Source organism: Lagopus muta, chromosome 10 (assembly GCF_023343835.1).
Source record: "Lagopus muta isolate bLagMut1 chromosome 10, bLagMut1 primary, whole genome shotgun sequence".
NCBI lineage: Eukaryota > Metazoa > Chordata > Aves > Galliformes > Phasianidae > Lagopus > Lagopus muta.
The window spans coordinates 18,264,553-18,282,378 of record NC_064442.1 but is presented as its reverse complement, the minus strand read 5'-3'; the positions used below and the strand labels follow the sequence as shown (position 1 = coordinate 18,282,378).

General features: G+C 46.4%; 1 protein-coding gene across 4 annotated transcripts in view; it reads right to left on the bottom strand.

Annotated features, from left to right (window-relative positions):
- The window catches only part of HCN4 (hyperpolarization activated cyclic nucleotide gated potassium channel 4), a 144,762-nt gene that overhangs the window by 89,151 nt on the left and 37,785 nt on the right, over positions 1-17,826 (bottom strand). For 2 of the 4 annotated variants that reach the window (XM_048956122.1, XM_048956123.1), the window contains exon 1: positions 8,047-9,347. The exons of the other annotated variants lie outside the window; for them this stretch is intronic. In XM_048956122.1, the coding sequence (XP_048812079.1) occupies positions 8,047-8,747 (701 nt within the window). In that variant the 5' untranslated portion in view covers positions 8,748-9,347. Of the gene's footprint in view, positions 1-8,046; positions 9,348-17,826 lie in introns of those variants that run through there. 4 annotated transcript variants of the gene reach the window in all.

The following is a 17,826-nucleotide window of genomic DNA, read 5'->3' as shown; positions in this document are numbered from 1 at the left end:
TACCTCACCTGCCTTGGCAGCCACAGGAACATATGAGGGACACCGAGAACCAGACAGGGAGGAGAAGAGGCCACGCGGAAGTAGACCCATGCTCTGTTGCAAACAGAGAATGGATGTAAGAACATTCATCAGGGTTGGGGATTTTTGCAATTCTTCCATTTGGCTTGAGTTCTAGAAATGGCCTCATCTTCTGAGTTCGTGGTCAGCCTGCACCTTGCTCAGGGCAGACCATGTGGCACATCGATGTGGGGTGAGAGCTTGTGCTCTACTAAGCCTCTTCCCTGAGGAACGGCCTTTCCCTTACACTCATCAGCACCAACGTATTTTTTTACACTCTCAAACACAGAGGAGTTGGCACCTTCTTTCTGAGTGACATTCATCTGTAGGGAAATTGATTTAATAGGTTGTTAGAGTGCCAATTAGAACCCACAATAACTCAATTGACCTATAACTGCCTTGGCACCAACAGAGCTTTCAAAAGTAAGAGAAAGGATGAGAGCTCAGATAGTTGGTTTCAAGAGCAAACTGAGGGATTCATGGGCTTGCTAATGAGATGCTCATAACGCAGCAGAAACAAAGACAAATTTCAATGGTTTGAAGCTAAAATGACACTATGTTATCTCCAGACAGAGATCACTCTTTTATCTGTATAATAAATGGATTTCAGTGCAGCAGCAGTGACGTTAGAGCAGAAAAAAACTGAGTGCAACAGAAAGCACAGTTATCTAACCAGAACATCGTACTGGAATCCCAAGTTTACCTGCTTATAATAGCACTGAAATGTCCTACACTGATTCTGTATGTGCCTACCAAAGAACACTTGCAAAACACATTATTCCCTCAAATAAAATCTGTTTCACACTGAACACAGCAAAGTCTGTGCCTCTATGCAAATTCATCATTTGAAATGCGTGCCTTTGAGGATGTATCTCAAGCTTGGAAAACAAAAACTGGGTAGAGTTTGTTGAAACACTGCTAGGCTGAGAGTGTTGGAGGGCAGAAAAAGGGATAAAGTGGAAGGGTCTGAAATTACTAGGCAAAATAACACCCTGTTAAATTAGGACAGAAAGCACAGTCTGAGAAAACAGGTTATTTGAAGAGTCGTGGGATGCCAGCAACCACAAATATACAGAATGAGAGGAAATAAATGTGAGAGAGATCCATTTGAGAAAGGCACGAGGGATAAGGTCTGAGACTGGTAAGAGAACAAACTGATCTGAGATAAATGCCATTGACACTGCACTTAGTAAGGTGCCAAGGGGAGAAGAGGGATTACTAAAAGCCAACGTGAGGTGCAAAAGAATGATGAAACGAAAAAATGTGTCTTAGGACCTAGGATTGGCTAAACAAGAAAGGTGGTGCAAGAAGCCTGGAAAATGCAGATAGCACTGGTGAGATGGCACAGAGGTAAAGTGAGGGGTAACAACACGTTGGAGGGAGTGGGGCAGAAGATACCGTACTGAAATACTGGGGAGAAAACAGAACACTTCCCCTCGAAGCCTGGAGAGTTACCCAATAATCTGGAGCATCATCACTGTTTTGCTGTGACCGCCAGCTACAGCCATTGCTTAATTGAGAGCAGAGGGCAGTGCAGCATCTTAAAGGTCCACAGCTACCCCAAAGCACTGTTATGATTAGAATGGGAATTGATTTGCTTTTTAAAATCTTAACAATTGTACAAAAACACCATATTAAAATTAGACTGCAAGCTTAGGTTATGAAAAACAGAACGGAGCCTAATTGCACGTATGGATTACATTACAATCACTACATGATTTAAAATAGTTCTTCCTATAGAATTCATGCTTCATTCAAGATGAGAGGAAGGGCTTGAGGCAGACCTGTGTGAGGAAGAGACTTTCTATAGGAGCTCATTTCTTGCACAGACTGGAAAGCTTGCAGTAAAAGAGATAAGGAACTGCAGAATGAGATGTGATGGCTGAGGCAGATGAGTGCTGCCCTGGAGATTCTATCTCTGCCAAAAAGTTCCCGCAGAGGTGCAAGAGAAACAGCTCAATCCAAAACTGGAATTAGAATAATATTGTTAGGAGATGATTAAAAAGAACACTATGACACTGTTTACGGCTACATTTGGTGTTTGTGTTTTTGTTGTTTAGCATAACAGCACACAAACTGGCAAACATCAGAGGCCTGGGAGGAAGGTGGGTGGAATCGGGATGCCTCTTTCTCAGACTGGCTGCTCACCAACCAAGTCTAAAGTACCAGTGCAAATCTGACTGTCCCGTTCCTCTTAAAGAACCAGGTACTCTTAAACAGGTTTTCATTGCCTTGGTGCCCTTGCCCTCTGGGTTGCAGTGAAGTCTGATTCCTTACTAGGCACCGCAGAGGCCGAGCTCTGAGCATAAGATACGCTGTGTAACGCTATGTACTCTGCAAAACGGGGCCTCAAACTGCCTCTACCATGTTAATGTTCTTAATCTTACTGTCCATGAGTCTCCATCACCTCACGATAAACTGGGGATGACAACACCAGTTCCCTAGCCGAGGTGTCAGGAAGCGAAATGAACATTCATTGCTGTTAGAGCTGAGTACCTTATAAGTGCCAAAAAAGCTTGTTTTTTCAGACTGGGATCTGAACAAGGTGAAATAAATATGGGAGGCTCTTACTAAAAGAGATGAGGAAAATGTGAAACGGCTTTTCACAAAGGAACAACCATCCCCTAGTGCACTGAATGAGGCATGGGCTTCTGGGGAAGAGATAATGTGTTCATCGCTCGGCACAGATTTGCACAAAGGACCTGAATTGAGTTTGTGCAGGAAATCTTAATCACAGCATTTCCTTAAATCTCAGTGTTTGCTTTAGCATTTATTCGTATTCTTTCACCTCATTTTCCGTACATGAACATATATGAAAATACTCTAATGTTATATAATTACAATCTTGAAACACGTTCTGGTAATGCACGGAGGTGCTGCTCCATTTACTGATGAGGCTTTCCTGTTTACAAGTGCTGCCTTTTGTAGCACCTAAGCATGTCTCATACAGATACATACAGCCCTCACAATGATCCTCTAGCTCAGGATTTTTTATCCTCTGCCTCACAACATGGGAACCAGGGCATGAAGTCAGTGGTGACTTGCCCAAGGACACAGGAAGTACGGCTGCACTAGCTCGGTTTCCTTAGTTCGCGGTCACAAAACCATGTTTCCTCTCCTGCAGTCTGATTCACAGTCCACTGAAGACAACAGAAGTCTAAGTCACGCTGTTCAGCGAGATTTGGATTATCCCTCATATGATTCCTGCTTGAATCCTCTTGTTCTGGTCCAGCAACGATGCCCTGGGAATTGGCAAGAAAGCTAGCTGCAGGATAGACAGCAAGAACTGGCTTCAGGAAAGCATCTCCCTTCTCCAGCTAGTGCTTTCCTCACAGAATTGTAAAGCAAGAAGAGAGGCAAAAATACCAGCTGCCCACCGATAAACTTGTGCCTCATTTGCACTGTTTGTTTTTTTTTCTTAACGACTGGCACAGGTTCTGCTATTAATGCCTTCCCCTCAAAGCAAAGATTTCGGCAAGTCAGACTTTCAGTGTGCTGTACATAAGAGTGACACAATAGCCAGCTTTCATTTTACTTTGCTGAGAGCAGCGGGCAAGTCACAAGATCAGAGTTTGCCATTGTGGGCAGCATTTGACTGTGGGGAGGCACGAAGGCAGGCACACGAGCAGCACTGTGGGCAGCAGGAAAAGAAAGGAGCATTACTGTTGGAGTGTGGGAAGCACAACACCCAGCTAAGTGAACTGCCCCAGTCAGGGAGCACGCTGCGTGTTCACCAATTGTTTACCCTCTGAACAAAATAGCAAAGGGTTACGAATGAAAACAGTCTCCACAGACAGAGCAGCATTCTGTGAAGCACTCTGCAAATCACTTCTGTTCAGGAGGGTAGGAGAGGGAAACTGCCACCCTTCCCTTTTTGCTCAATCCTAGCAGAGCTATTGCGGTCAGCGTTCAGTACTGTAATTAATAAATCGCACTGGCTCCCCAAGGAAGGCAGTCTGAGTGACGCTGCTCAGAGATCTAGAATAGCAAAAAGAGGAGCGAATGATTTTGTTCTTCAGAAATTCCCCTACCTTCCACATTGCACCTCCACATCCATTTCTTTTGGTGCCACAGAACTCCCCCAAGACTCCCAAAGCCTCCTCTGTCAGAAGAAGCAAACGTACAAAAGGCTCTGTTTGCAGACAAATATTGCAAGTAAGGGAGAGCAGTGGAAAGAAAAATTCCAAACTAAGAAGCTGGGACCATTATTGAGTGGGATATTTTTCATTGTTTTCAAGAAAGCAGAAGCTTCTTTTTCCTGCAAAGAAGTTAATAGATTACTGGGCAGTGAATAACACGTAGCTCTATTTACATCCACTGTTTGGAACGGACTATTTTGGTCCTTAAGGCAGTGTATCTGTTCTCAGGCCTTCCTAACAGCAGCACTGTTTTGCAAGCAGTTCTGGATAGTAGCTCCAACCAATATGTTTCAGTCAACTACAGACTAGATAGATCTTTGCTTGTCTGGAATTTTTTTATTAAACCAATTGTGCTGGATCAATGCTTCCTCTAAGCAATAAATTACAATTCTATCTACCCACTGAAAAAGCTCTCAGAGCCTCAGATCAATTTTGATCTAGGAAATAAACTTTGTCTCTGCACTGATATGAGATCAACCACAGATGCAAATAGTAACTAGCACTTCCACCTAAAGCTCAGAATAGGAACTACTATTCTTGTTTTCATCACAATTGCGGAGACACCTTTTAAGTGCTTCCAGAACTAGTCCACTGCATTAGTCATGAGTACTCAGGGACACCGAGTCTGGTTTTTATAAAGGTCATTTGGTGTTTTTTCCCCTCACAATGGACTAAAAGCAGAAATCAACAGAGCCTTAATCTATATTAACTTGCTTTCCTCTTCGAGGGCCATAGATTTTCCATTGGAATTGGCTGCATTAGATGCTAAAATGATAATTTAAAGAGACTATGATGAAAGCCTCCGTTCTGTTCTAAAACTGCAATGCCTCTCACACAGCACAAAGGAAAATAACTCCATGAAGTCACAAGAGATACACAGAGGTAATTTCACAGCAAATCAAGCTCCACTAATTTGGGTCAGTGTTTAACTCAAAAGTTTGCCTCTTGAGCTGTTCTTAGACAGGAGCCATGAGGGCTGGAGCTGTAGTAAAATGCCTGCAGATGCTCCTCACTCTCAAAGGTGAAATTAATGTGTATAAAATCAAAGGAGACAAGAGCTAAGGGTGAGTATTCAGTAAGTTGAAACTTGTGCACCGAATGCTACTGTACAGCATTACTATGCAAAGTGCAATGTAATGGAGACTCGTGCCTCTTAGAACATCCTAATGCTCCAGAATCTGCACCCATCTACAGCAGGGAGCAATCTTACATTGCACTGCGTAATGTGCAAAGCAGAAAAACAAGAGACCTTTGGATCCAGGAGATAGCTCTTGCAAATATTCTGATAACACCTGCTCTTTGGTGCAATCTGCTGCATTTCGGAGGTCAGAAATGTTATTTGTATTCATGCAAATTGTTTCCAAGGTAGGTGCTTCAGTAGCACTCAGAGGAGAGAGCACAAAACACAAACAGAAGCCAGGAAAGCTCCCACCCTTCTTCAATGCAGCCATTGTTCACAGGTCATTTTTTCTCTAAGCGACAGTCACATTTAAGAAGGTCTGCTGCAAATGACTGAGAAAAGGGGGTGCATAAAGTTCTCCTGAAAATCCACATAGTGACCACACAGCAGTGCACCCAGCTCCTGGCCTCTTTGATGTCTCTCTGCATGATCAGTACCACTGCCCCATCTGACGTTGATATAGAATAGTAGGGAGAAAGCACATATTTGTGTGTGAGGCTTCCAGCATCAATCTAGAAGAAACACAAACCAGCAAGATCCCAGCCTACCTGGATTCTGACACCAAGCCCAAAACGTCTCGCACCAGGGTACGGACATCCAACTGGCTTGGCTTTCTCTGCACAGATGTAAAGCTACACTGCAGAAGATTTATTATGAACACTACCAAGCCACACATGCACACGTACCTAACTGCATGCACGCAAACATCTGTGTGGTAGCAGACTCTGTGTGATCATCTGGCTTGGCAAAATCCAGCTTGCCTGCATATTCCATTGCTTTGTGTAAGGAGAGGAGCAGCCCTACAGCAAAGCGCCTCACAAATAAGAACGTGCCTCAGAATTTGCCGTGCCATTTTAAGAATGAGCACTGGTTCACAAGAAACCCTCAGAAAATGAACTCTTAGCACCATCTCACCTTGGGCAAGGTGGCTACCTCTGCTAATGCTACAATCCTTCCACTAAGTTTGACAGCCTGGTTCTATGCTGGAAACTTTAAACATGGAAGGGCATAAATCCATTATTACAGGTACATGAAAGATACACAAACTGAAGGCTACTTTTGGGTGAATTCAAATATGTTCTAGGGACGACATCCAAGATTCCTTTAAGATGCAACACTCAGAGAACACTCTGATAAAATAACCCAAGAAAGCACAACAGTTTAAGTCCAGTCTTGTGGAAAATGCACAAGACCTGGAGCCAAGAGAATGAAATTGGTTTTGTTCTTGTGAAGATAAACACTCCCATATTTCTCTGTGCTTGTGAGGTATCGACCAGTAACAACAGTGAGGGAATTTTAGACTCTTTCCAATCTGGATTGGAATAAGATCGTATTAGGAGGATGTACCACGACGTAGCTACAGGAAACCCCCATCTGCTCAGTCAGCTGTACACTTGGGACACTTGACTGCACTAAATTTAATCGACACTGCAGCCTTCCAATTCATACAGCCTTCTAATAATGTTTGCTAATCCAAGCAAGTATCAAGGAATCTGTTCAGTGCCAGTCCTGAATCTTCTAAGTGTGTGAACTGCAGCTTAAATCCCTAAAGGCAGCGCCAAGTGCTTTCTGTCATTGGGCACCCAAATCCATCCTGCAACTCCTTCCTGCAATTCTCATGTTAATTGTATTCTAGGGAATCATGCAGTGTTTCTTTAAGAATCCAAGAATTCAATAAAATCATGTAGTTTGATAGAAATGTGTTTGAATAATGTTCTTCTACTGTGTGCTTTTAAATGTAAGATGTAAGCCAGTTGTAATTAAAGTTGAAGCGATAGACCTTACCCATTGATTGCACTAAGTAATTAATTATTGATTGCAGTACTTTACATACATACTGCAGAGGACAATTCACCTGTGCAGTAGACAATACTTAGATAGAAATACCTAAATGCAACCCCGTCAGCTGAATGATTGAAATACAGAAATTGGCTTCACTGTTTACAAGTTAATTTCCTTATTAACCTTCCTGGAAATGCTGCTATCTGAGTGAAAGCAAAGCTACCCCTCTCACAAAGGCAACGTTTACCATTCCCTGTCCAAATTAGTTCTGCAGACAGGTATCTGCAGATGCAAAATAGAAAACCTTTGTCTGTAAGATTCCAAAAGTCTTCAGCAATGAATGCTGCTCTTCTCTGCACACAGCAATTTCTGACCAGTGATGCTGCGGTAAGGAGCAGCACAGAACAATAGCAGCATCATTCCCTAACTCCTGGGAAGGAGAAGGGGGAGGACTCTGAGGTGTTAAAACAGGCAAGGAAACATTACTCAGGCAGACCCTAGGGTCTGAGCTGGAGATGTGGTAGTTAAGCTGCAGACACCGTGTCTTATAGACTGTGCATCAGGTGGGAACATTCTACCCATTTACACTGGACTATGAAGAGGCTTTTCCCTACAAAAAGCTGGAGTGAGAGACATCTGTTGGTTTAAAAACACCACTGAAAATTAATTAACAGTATGAGGATACCAAAACTAAGCTCAAAAAGAAATGAAACCTGCAGATTGTTTGACTGGAGTAGATCTTGAACGTGTCCTCCCACTCCTCTTACTAGGAAATTGGCAAGGAAAGTTATCTCTGGGCGTGTGCTGTGCGCAGAGGTCTGAGCTGGACAGGGAAGGGGAAGGGGCAGGCCAGGTAGTTCTGAGCGGGCCGGGAAGGGGAGATGGTACCTGAAGTCGCTGTAGGGGTGGATGATCCAGAACCCAGCAGACTTAACCCTTTCCTGCTCCCTCTCCACGGCCTTCTGGCTGCCAAACATCCTCAAGGAGAATTTGTTGACCCCCGGCTGGAGCATGGCCCCGAACTGCCTCTGCATGAACCCGGTTTGGCCCAGCCTCTGCTCCTCATCTGGGGTGATCTGGTCACACCCTCCACCTCCTTCCACTTTGATAGAGGTAGAGGAGCAAGCCCGGAGGGGCTGCTGCTGGGGCTCCGGGGGGGAAGCTGGCGGCGGGGGTGCCGGCAGTCCCTGCGTCTCCCCGCTGCCGGAGGGGCTCTTGTCCTCGCCGGGGGAGGCCGGCTCCCCTTCGCCGCCGATCAGCCTCTTCTCCTCGGCCGCGTCGTGGAGGTGCCTGCTGGTCAGCGAGGACAGGCTCCCTTTGAAGCGGCGGCAGTCCCCGTTGGTGCTGGTCTTGGCACCTTTGCTGCCCGCCTCCGTCTCTACGAAGCCGGGGTCTTCCCCTCTGCCGGGGTCTCCCCCGAGCGCCCGGGTGCTCCCAGCAGAGGGCGAAGGCAGCGGCTTGAGCCTGATGCTTTTCCTCCGGGTGTCCTTGTCGCTGTCTTCCTCTTCGTCCATGATCGACGCCTTGGGTCCTATCTGCTGGGGCAGGCTGTAGAGCCTCTTGCGCATGGAGGGGGGCAGCTTGTCCATGGCCGCTGCTGCTGCTGCTCAGGTGGAGGGAGGGACCCCGGCAGTGTGCGAGGAGGGGAGCGGCGCTGCCCCAGGCCCCTGCCCCCGGCTCAAGGGGCAGGAGGGACCAGAGACTGGCGTGTCATCTCCTTACCAGGCTGTGGCATCCACAGGCTCTGCATCAAAGCACGGGCTCCGCATCCAGAACGGAAGGAAAAAAAGAAAAAAAAAAAAAAAAGGAGAAAAAAAAAAAAAAGGAGGGAAGGCGAAAAAGCCCCCCCCTCTCCTCCCTCGTCCCGATTTGGCTACTTGCTGCTTGCCTCCCCTTGGTGAGTGCTACTGCAATCCCTGTCTGCTCAGATCCAGCGCACCGGGCAAGAAGTCTAGAGGACAGCCGCGCACTCCTGGCTGGAAGGCGAGGCAGGGCGGCAGCGGCAGCAGCCTTGCCATGTTGGCTTCCAGATGCAAATGTGCCGTGTCTCCGGGCGGGCAGTCATCCTCCGGAAAGCCAAACGCAAGCCCGGGTACCTCAAACTCCTCAACCTGCCTGCCAGTAACACAATGAACTGCAACCTGCAGCGGCCACTGCTTGCTTACATCACTGTCATCACTTATTCCTCATGCAGCCCCTGCTCCTGGGAATATTCATGAAACGATCCCATTCTGTGGGTTGCCATAGGAGCGACTACTGCACTCAGGCTCTGCCTACCTGAGCCAGCACCCGGGCTTCTTAAAAGGGCAACGTCTGGCTGCCGAGGCTGCGTGTGGCTGTCAGCGCTCGCCGCAGCGCAGCGCAGCGGGGCTGCACCAGGAGGGCACTGCGCTGCCCAGCAGCCCGCCGCGCCTCGGCGCTGCCTGAGCGAGAGCCCGGCTTAATGTGGTGTAACAGCGAGAACTGCGGGCAGCGCAGCGATGGTAATTTAAAAATAGCAGCGTCGTAAAAATAAGAGGAGCGAGATTCCTTTTTCTCTTCCACGCTGACGAGCCTTTCTCCTTCTGGAGTTGCAGCTGCTTTGCCGCAGGTTTTCTCGCGAAGACATGGGGGGTTTGTGGGCAGGGGCGAATCCCAATCTAAAGGAAAAGTATCGCTTCACCTTGAAAATCGCACTCGCATGCAAAGCAGGGAGCTGGGGAACGCCTGTCTTTTCCGGCAGAAGTTTGCCTGCCGGGAAGCCCACCGTGTGTTTCACCACCCAAGGTTTGAAAGCCTCTCTTCCTCCGCTGCGTGCACTCCCGTTAGACGCGCGAAAAGCTACTACTTCTCCCCTGAGGGGCTGGAGCCGTAAAAGTAATTCAAAAAGACAAGCAGCATCTCCAAGGGCTCCCGTACCGTAACGAGGGGGCCGGCAGGGCAGGGCAGGGCCGTGCGGGATGCGGTGCGTGGGTTCTCGCACGGCACACGGGGAAGCCCACTTCGCTCGGGCACTGAGTCAGCGCTTCCTGCGCCCGGCCCCGGCCGCTCCTGCGGGCAGGGAGATCCGCTGGGAATCCTCCCTCCTGCCGCTGCTCCGGCGCAGCGCGTGTAGCAGAGGCCGAGGAGAATGGCTAAAAGAGGGCTTCTGCCTGCCTTTCGCCGTTTGGGAGAAAAGGAAGAAAAGCCGTGGCAATCAGCCGAGCCCTGCCCTTCTTTGGGAACGGCTGTTTATTCCCTAGTGCTTAAGAAGCGTTAGATTGATAAACCGAGTCCAATTATTTCCTAATGTAAAGCCTTTGAAACCAGTGGAGTTCAATTAAGAATCCGTTTAGCCATGTAAGAGAGTGCTTGCATAGGCTCAGTAGATGCAGCTTGTTGTTTTATACATTTAAATCATAGCTCCCCGAAGAAGGAAGCCACGTGCACTTTGCAGAGAGAGAAGCACAGGCAGCGAGTGTCCACTGCAAGCAGTGAGGAAATCCTCACCGTCTCCCTGAGAACAGCTGTGCTTGTGCTTTCACAAGCGAACGTTCCCGTTCCCCTTCCTCCCCCAGGAGTCCCTTGCTATCGGCCTAAGGTAACCGTGCCATTTAAAGCAGCAGGATGCTACTTAGCTCTCACTTAAGGGAACGCAGCCATCAGCAGTGACTGCGTCGTGCCCACAGGCAGCACCTGCTTCTTCATCCTTGTTTGCCTGTTCTCTCTCCAATCCTCTCTCTGAAGCATTCACCTGCTTCTCTTCTCCTATCACCTCCCAGCACAACCTGGACTGGCAGTGACTCGTTTGACATACTCTACAGAGATGCTACCTGGTACAAGTATGACTTACTGCTGTTGTTTCAGTCGCAAGGTCTGCTTTTCTGGGGAAATAAATCTTGATTTTCAAATGCAGATGAGATGTTGTGAACTAAGCCAGCGATCACATTAAAGGTCATTTTCCTCTACTTTTTCCTATTGAGGCACTAGGGATGCACTTCTGTGCCTGAGCTGCAATCAACTGCCTTCCAAAAGGATGTGTTTTGATTAATGAGGTGCATAACATCTGAAACTGATGCGGCTTCTTCAACACAGCCCTTAATGCTCCCAGAGAATGACAGAGCAATAAAGGACGTGCTCAAGGAATCAAGCTGCTCGTCCTCTTTCAGCTACACTGTTTAGCTTGCTCTCAGAAAATACCCACACTCCATTTCCTGGTCTTTCTGGGGCTATTCTCTAAGAAGTGCTGCCTTATTTGATGACACAAATAAGATTCTCTTAGAGCCCTGAGGTGGGAAGAGAACACTGCAGAGCATCCAAGCAGCAGAATGCTCCTTCATCACTTCTGCAGCTAAGAAAGAAAATGATCAGGTGCAAAGACTGAGTCAGGCTGCCTGGCACAAACTGCTGCACGATGACAGAAGCATGCAGACACCCCGGTGCTCAGACCTCTGCCTAGCACTCCCCAGGCCACTGATGTCCAGACTATGCATGGGGCAGATGATTCCTAAGATACAGATAAGTTTTTAAAATCATTGCTTGGGGACCACGCTTGTTACCTTTGAAACTGTCTGTAAAACTCTTTAATATCACACTTGCTTGAAGCAATTTTTCAGCACATCATTTTAGCAGCTATTATAGTCCCATTTTGAATGAAAAAATGCTTAACCTGAAATGAGAAAGTTAGTGCTGTCTCGAATCCAGACCTCATCAAACACATAGCCCAAAACAAGAACGTGAATTCTCGTGTGGCTGTGTGCAAGGGCAGGTTCCTAAACATTTCTAACACTTGGCTCCAGGAGTCACAGGTACTGAACTCAGAGGAAGATTCAAAGTCCTCAAAATGTAGTGGCAATTTGGTATCCAGAGAACTTCAAAGTAATTATATTTTATTTGAGAGTCTTCCAAGAATTAAGTGCAGGAGGCTGGGAATTATCCTTGTCTAATGGTATGAAACTATCATGGCCATTATTTATTATTGACATTATGGCAATGCTTTCCACGTTAGCACACGGTCCTCTCTAGGCAGGTTTTCAGAACACTTTGGGACCAGGGCTGCTCTATCTGCACTGGGACTGTTCTATCACTGGCTGCACAGTACCTTCAAAGTGGGTACAGGGAACCCACCTGCCAGGGAAAGGGAGAACACTTTCTGAGGGAAATTCTCTCTTTTTTTAACAATGTTTGTCAAATACTGCTCAAGACCTGGTGTAGATACAAAGGGAGTAGATGTGGCAGGGAGAATGCAGGCGAAGCAGACAAAGATTCACTTAGTTCTTAAGGGATTTCATCACCTCTGTGTGCACCTATATGTGGTGCTACTTTAATGAAAATACAGTGCTGCACACAAATGTGAAAAATCACATTACTAATAAGCCCAGGATTATGCAAGAACAGACTGAGAATCACACAAACTCCCATCCTCCAGCTCAGGGTACAGGAAGCAGCAGTGCAAGCTTCCTGCACGCTGGCCTGCTAGGACAATCTTTGCTTGGGTGAGAGTTTCAGATGTCACCTGGAGCCCTTGGCTTCTCAGATGATAAAGGAGTCAATTAACGTGTGATGCAGATTGGAGGAGCTAAGCAAGTCCCTTCAAAGCTGCATATTGTTCCTAACAGGCAGGAAACTATGAAACCATGAGTTCTAACTCATGGCATTTGAAAATATGAAATACTAAACTATAGAACAGGGAAATTTTATCTTGGGCTTTTAGTGGTAGAGCCTTCACTTACTGCCCCTACAGCTTGGATCACACCAGAACAAATATTCATCACAAATACAGAAATCTTACCTCCCTCTTGCCCCTGTTACTGACACAGATGTGCTGTCACCCTTGGATTGTTGAAATTCAACCAGTGCTTCCTTTATTGCTCTATCGATAGGAACGGCAAGCGGGAAGCTGGAACAAATGCTGAAACCTATTTAAGGCACAGAGAAGGCACCTGAGCATCTGGTCACAATAAGGAAAGTGCTGAGCAGTGAGAAGTGAGATACATGCCAGAACGGTGGGTGGTGGGGACTCACTTCATAGGGCAGGGGGAAGAGGGAAGAGTTCCACTGTGCTGCATATCAGGGTGGAAGCAGAAAGCCCTCTTTTGCTGCTGCATAAAAACTGAGTTGGGTTGAGAGAAGGATGAGTTCAAAGTTCATGGGTGGGAGCTGAGAGATCCCAATGACCACTGGCTGCAAAGCCTGGCATGGAGATGCAGCAGCACCAGGAAAGCCCGTGTCAGGAAGTACTTGGAAAGCTATTATCTGTCCAGCCTCCACTGGCAAACAAACCCAGAGCGACCTCACCCTCCTCATCCTCATAACCACAATCAAAATAGGAGCACTTGCCTGAGATGTATTTCCAGGGGGTTGCTGGGAATGCGCTTGTAACCAACAGCTTTGCCACTGAACTGCAAAAAAAGGAAATGCTATCCAAAAAAATCAGCCATGTTAGTACCTATGGGCGTGTATCACAGACTGTGCAGAAAATAAACATCAGGATTTTCAAAGTGGTTACAACTCTACTAAAGTTGATAATCCTCTCTGCTGCAAGGAGATAAAAATCACAGCCAGAAACTGATTGATAAGCAAGAGCCCCTTGCCACCTGACCTGTAATATTCCCTGAGCAGACAGAAATCTTAAGGACCAGTAACCAGGAGTGAAGCTGTGAGGAAGAGAAATTACACAGATTCTGGGAAGTTGCTGAGATCACAGTAACCGTATGGTTTAGTCACAGTTACATGTAGTTTGTGGATGGTCTACATTTCCTCACTGTGGTCTAGACCCCACTAGAGAGCTTCTCAATATTCACATTGAAATGCTCATAGTAAGCTCGCATCTCAGGCTTCAATAACATTTGCTTTCCAAATGTACATTCCATCAAATTACTATTTAAAGACCAAGAACTTATTATTTTTCTACCATCATCTGGAATTATTCAGAAGAGAGTTGAGGCAGCACAGGGAGGCCTGCTCAGACTGGATCAGTTCAGTGGCTATCAAGCGTCTCTTTCTCCAAATAGCGCCTTTCAGCGCCGCTTAATGAGCTGTAGCTCCAAAGAATCATGGATCCCTCTTCATGAGCCCGTCCTCGCCAGTGCATCTTCTGTCCACGTGAACTGCACTATTCTTGATTGTCACGCAGTGCTGGATTTGATGGGAAACGTGCTATTGTCTCTAATAGCAGCACTGGCAGTGCTCAACTCTGGGACGTCCGCACTCAGTGCTGGATGATCTGAATTCTGTCAGGGCTGACTTTAACTCATTTCAGAGCGTGACTGAAGCCAGCTCAGCATCACATTGATGCAACACCAAACCAGCTTCACCCCTGTACTACCGCTCAGACATGTATGCAGTTCTCCCTCATTTAAGTCTGTAAGAACTTGTCATCTTTATGAAAGTATCTTAACACTGCATCACATTGCTGAAGAAAGGCAGAGGATTTTAAAAATTTAAATAAGAGGCTGTCTACTAATTAGAAACAAGTTGCTCTGTGAGCAAAAGGGCTATGAAAGAAACATCCCATAGATCAGTGTTTGGTGTCTGCAGTCTCCCATGCCTAAGGTGCAGAATTCTATACCTTCCCTCTGTGATTCATGATTCCACCACATGCAGATTCTCTGATGTCTGCTAATTTACCAGTGCTGGTGTGCAGGCTGCAGCAGAAAGCCCTTTGAGCATAAGGCCCTCAGAGGTTGTTTCTAACCTAAATTATCACATAATTCTAGGATCCTATAGCTCCTATTCTCAGTGGGGCACAACAGGATTTCTCTCCTGAGCAACCTGGGCTAGCGGGAGATGTCCCTGCCTCCAGCAGGGGGTTGGAACTAGATCATCTTAAAGGTCCCTTCTGACTCAAACCATTCTATGAAGCTATGATTCTATGATTCCTTTCTCCAGCTACCTACTTTCACAAACAGGTGGAAAGATAGTATTTTCAAGAAGATTCCTCTGTCAGATTTCTTTTAAACCATCAAACAGGTTGAAATACTAGAATAAGAAACTGACAGACCAGTGGATACAAAGCGTGCTCCATTTCCTTAGGTAAGCAGCTAGAAACCTTTTCATGAAATCGGGGAACAACTTACACATTTTCATGCTTACTCGTGATTTCCGAACTCTTGAAAACAGCAAAATGGCAAAAAACAAGCATAGCCAACATGTCTAAACCAGATGGTAGCTGAAGAGGTTCAAGCAGAGAATCCCACTTTATTGTTTCCCCTGATGCAGGTCATGCTGCTGCCACAGAGAGTATGTTTCAGGTAGTTATCCCTCTCATCAGTAACTTCAGTGGAATAGAATTTCACTGCCAATAAAAGCAAGGCCAAAGTCAAGGGAGATACAGCATTTCTGCCCACACCTCATGTCTTACTGGCAATGAGTATATCCTCTGCAAACAAATAATCAGGTCATGCCAGTCTAAGTCCTCAAGACATCCCCATTATCTTGTGAGAGAAGAGCAATCTGTGCCACTGCCACTCTGTTGCTCAGCAGCAGTGTCTGCAACTGCCAGCAACGCTGAGTGCCTCAGTGAGCCACTAGATAAACAGAGGAAAGGGAAGAGGCAGCAGATGATAAGGCTCACATAATTCTGTGAGATTAAAATAAAGGTCTCCTCTGTCTGGGCTTTGCTTTTGGAAACTGGACGTTCAGTGACTACGTGTAACCCAGTCACCACCAGAAAGAGCTCGTGATTATCCTAAAGCTTGAGATTGTTTTCTGAGTTTGCACATGTCTGTGTCAGCACGGGTACATTTGGGTTTGTGCTACTTGAGCTTTTATCTCAATTCTGGATCAAAATAACTGCTTCAGCTCCAATTTGGGCTGTTACTTTTGTTGAATTTTAAGTGTTACTGAAGCACCTAGAAAATTCTGTTGATCTCAGGGCTGCAGCAAAGTAGCCCAGTCCCAGCCCAAACAGCAGCAGAACTGATCATAGTAGAAGAGTAAATAATATCGTGATCTCCAAATGCCAGTTCAGGGCTATGCATCTCCTTTCTGCTTTTTCAGTTTTGGAGAGGGCTTTGCTGAGGAGCTACTGCAGGGAAAAGTGGCAGCGGATAGAGATGGGTGGATCCAAAGCAGAGGAGAAGAAAGTAAATAGGGGAAGAGGGAAGGGTGAGCACTGCCTGTATTGCATTTGCTTTTCTGGATGTAAAAGTTATGCTACAACACTACCATTAAGGAGGGTATAACTTCCATGCCAAGATTCCTTGCGGTCACTGTTGACTTCAGCCAACTAAGCTGACATTCTGAAGACCTCATCTTTACCAAAAAGTGAACTTCCCTGTTTTTTTGTGTATGTGGGCTTTTTTCTTTTCCCAAATGTTAAAACCCTCTGAGATCAAGAAAGGTTTACATGTGGAGGAAAATGCACTTTCCTGTTCTCCATTTTAAATGGTATTTTAGGAACCAGTGCACTACCCAAGTGGCTGATAATGAGGTTTGGACTTCCTAGTAAAAGTGCTGTACATCTGACAAAGAAGAGATACCCAGGAAACCCCCAAGATTCCATGAGGACTTTGTTCTTGGTGCCTTCCCTGGGTACTCCCTGCCGGTCACGGCCCTCTCTCAGGCCATGATCACACTGAGGACTAACCAAGCTTTTCTTCCCCACACTGGCCCAGCACACGTGCTGCTGGAGCTGAGCTGCAGGGCTGCTGCCCCACGCCAAGGCTGTTCTAGCGGCCCAGCCAGGCACTCCCCATTGATTAATTCCTGCAGGCAATGCTTTCATTTGTTTTCAACACTTCATTGACCTTTGTGTAAGAGTTTGAACAAAGCTCTATAGACACTCGAGGCCATTGCCTTGATAGTATCAGTTCATCATTGTATAAATTTGTCTCAGAGGATGGTAGTCTTGCGTTTGTGTGCTTTTTTTGTGCGGGGGAGGGATCTCGCTCACTTGGCTCTTTTGTGAGTGCTTTTTTTCAGTGAAATCAATGAGCAAACTTCATGCTGCATTGCATGCTACTGCTCTGTACTATTTAATGGAAAAGCATGGCAACACAGAGCAGGTCTAGACGCTGCTTCCTGGACTCTTTAGGCAATGTTTTTTCCCATGCAATTTGTAAAAACGTTCTTGGAGCAGGGACAGACAATGGGTTCTAGATGATGTGAAGCCCCACGCGTGCCTGAAGTGCAGTAAGACAATGGGGAGAAATGATTTGTGCTACTTGGTTTTGTCAGCTCCCTGCCCTGCCTGACCTGCAGCCCCTGCAGAGCTACAGGGACACAGGACTGGAAAGCTCAGCTGGGAATCCTGGGCTTAGAGTTACGTGCTGCAATAGACAACTTTTAAGCACCTACATCTGTCACTGAGTCTGGCACAAAGAAAAATGCCTGCAGTCACACAGGGAATGTGTCTAGCTTCCATGGTTTTATGTGTTCCTAGCTCAAAGTTACTAGCAAAAAATATTTATTTCTGCTGCTCCTTCTGTTCACTATTGCTGTAGAAAAGGATACATATAAAGTAGCTTAGTAAAGCAGACCTAGAGGCCAAAATCATTTTCTCCTACTCTCAGAGATGGATGTCAGATTAAGGCTGGTCAGGCACTGGCACAGGTTGCCCAGAGATGTGGTGGAAGCCCCATCCTTGGAGACATTCAAGGTCAGGCTGGACCAGGCGCTGATCATTTGCTTGAGCTGCAGATCTCCCTGTTCACGGCAGGGGAGTCGGACTAGATGACTTCAAAGGTCCCTTCCGACTCAAAAGATTCT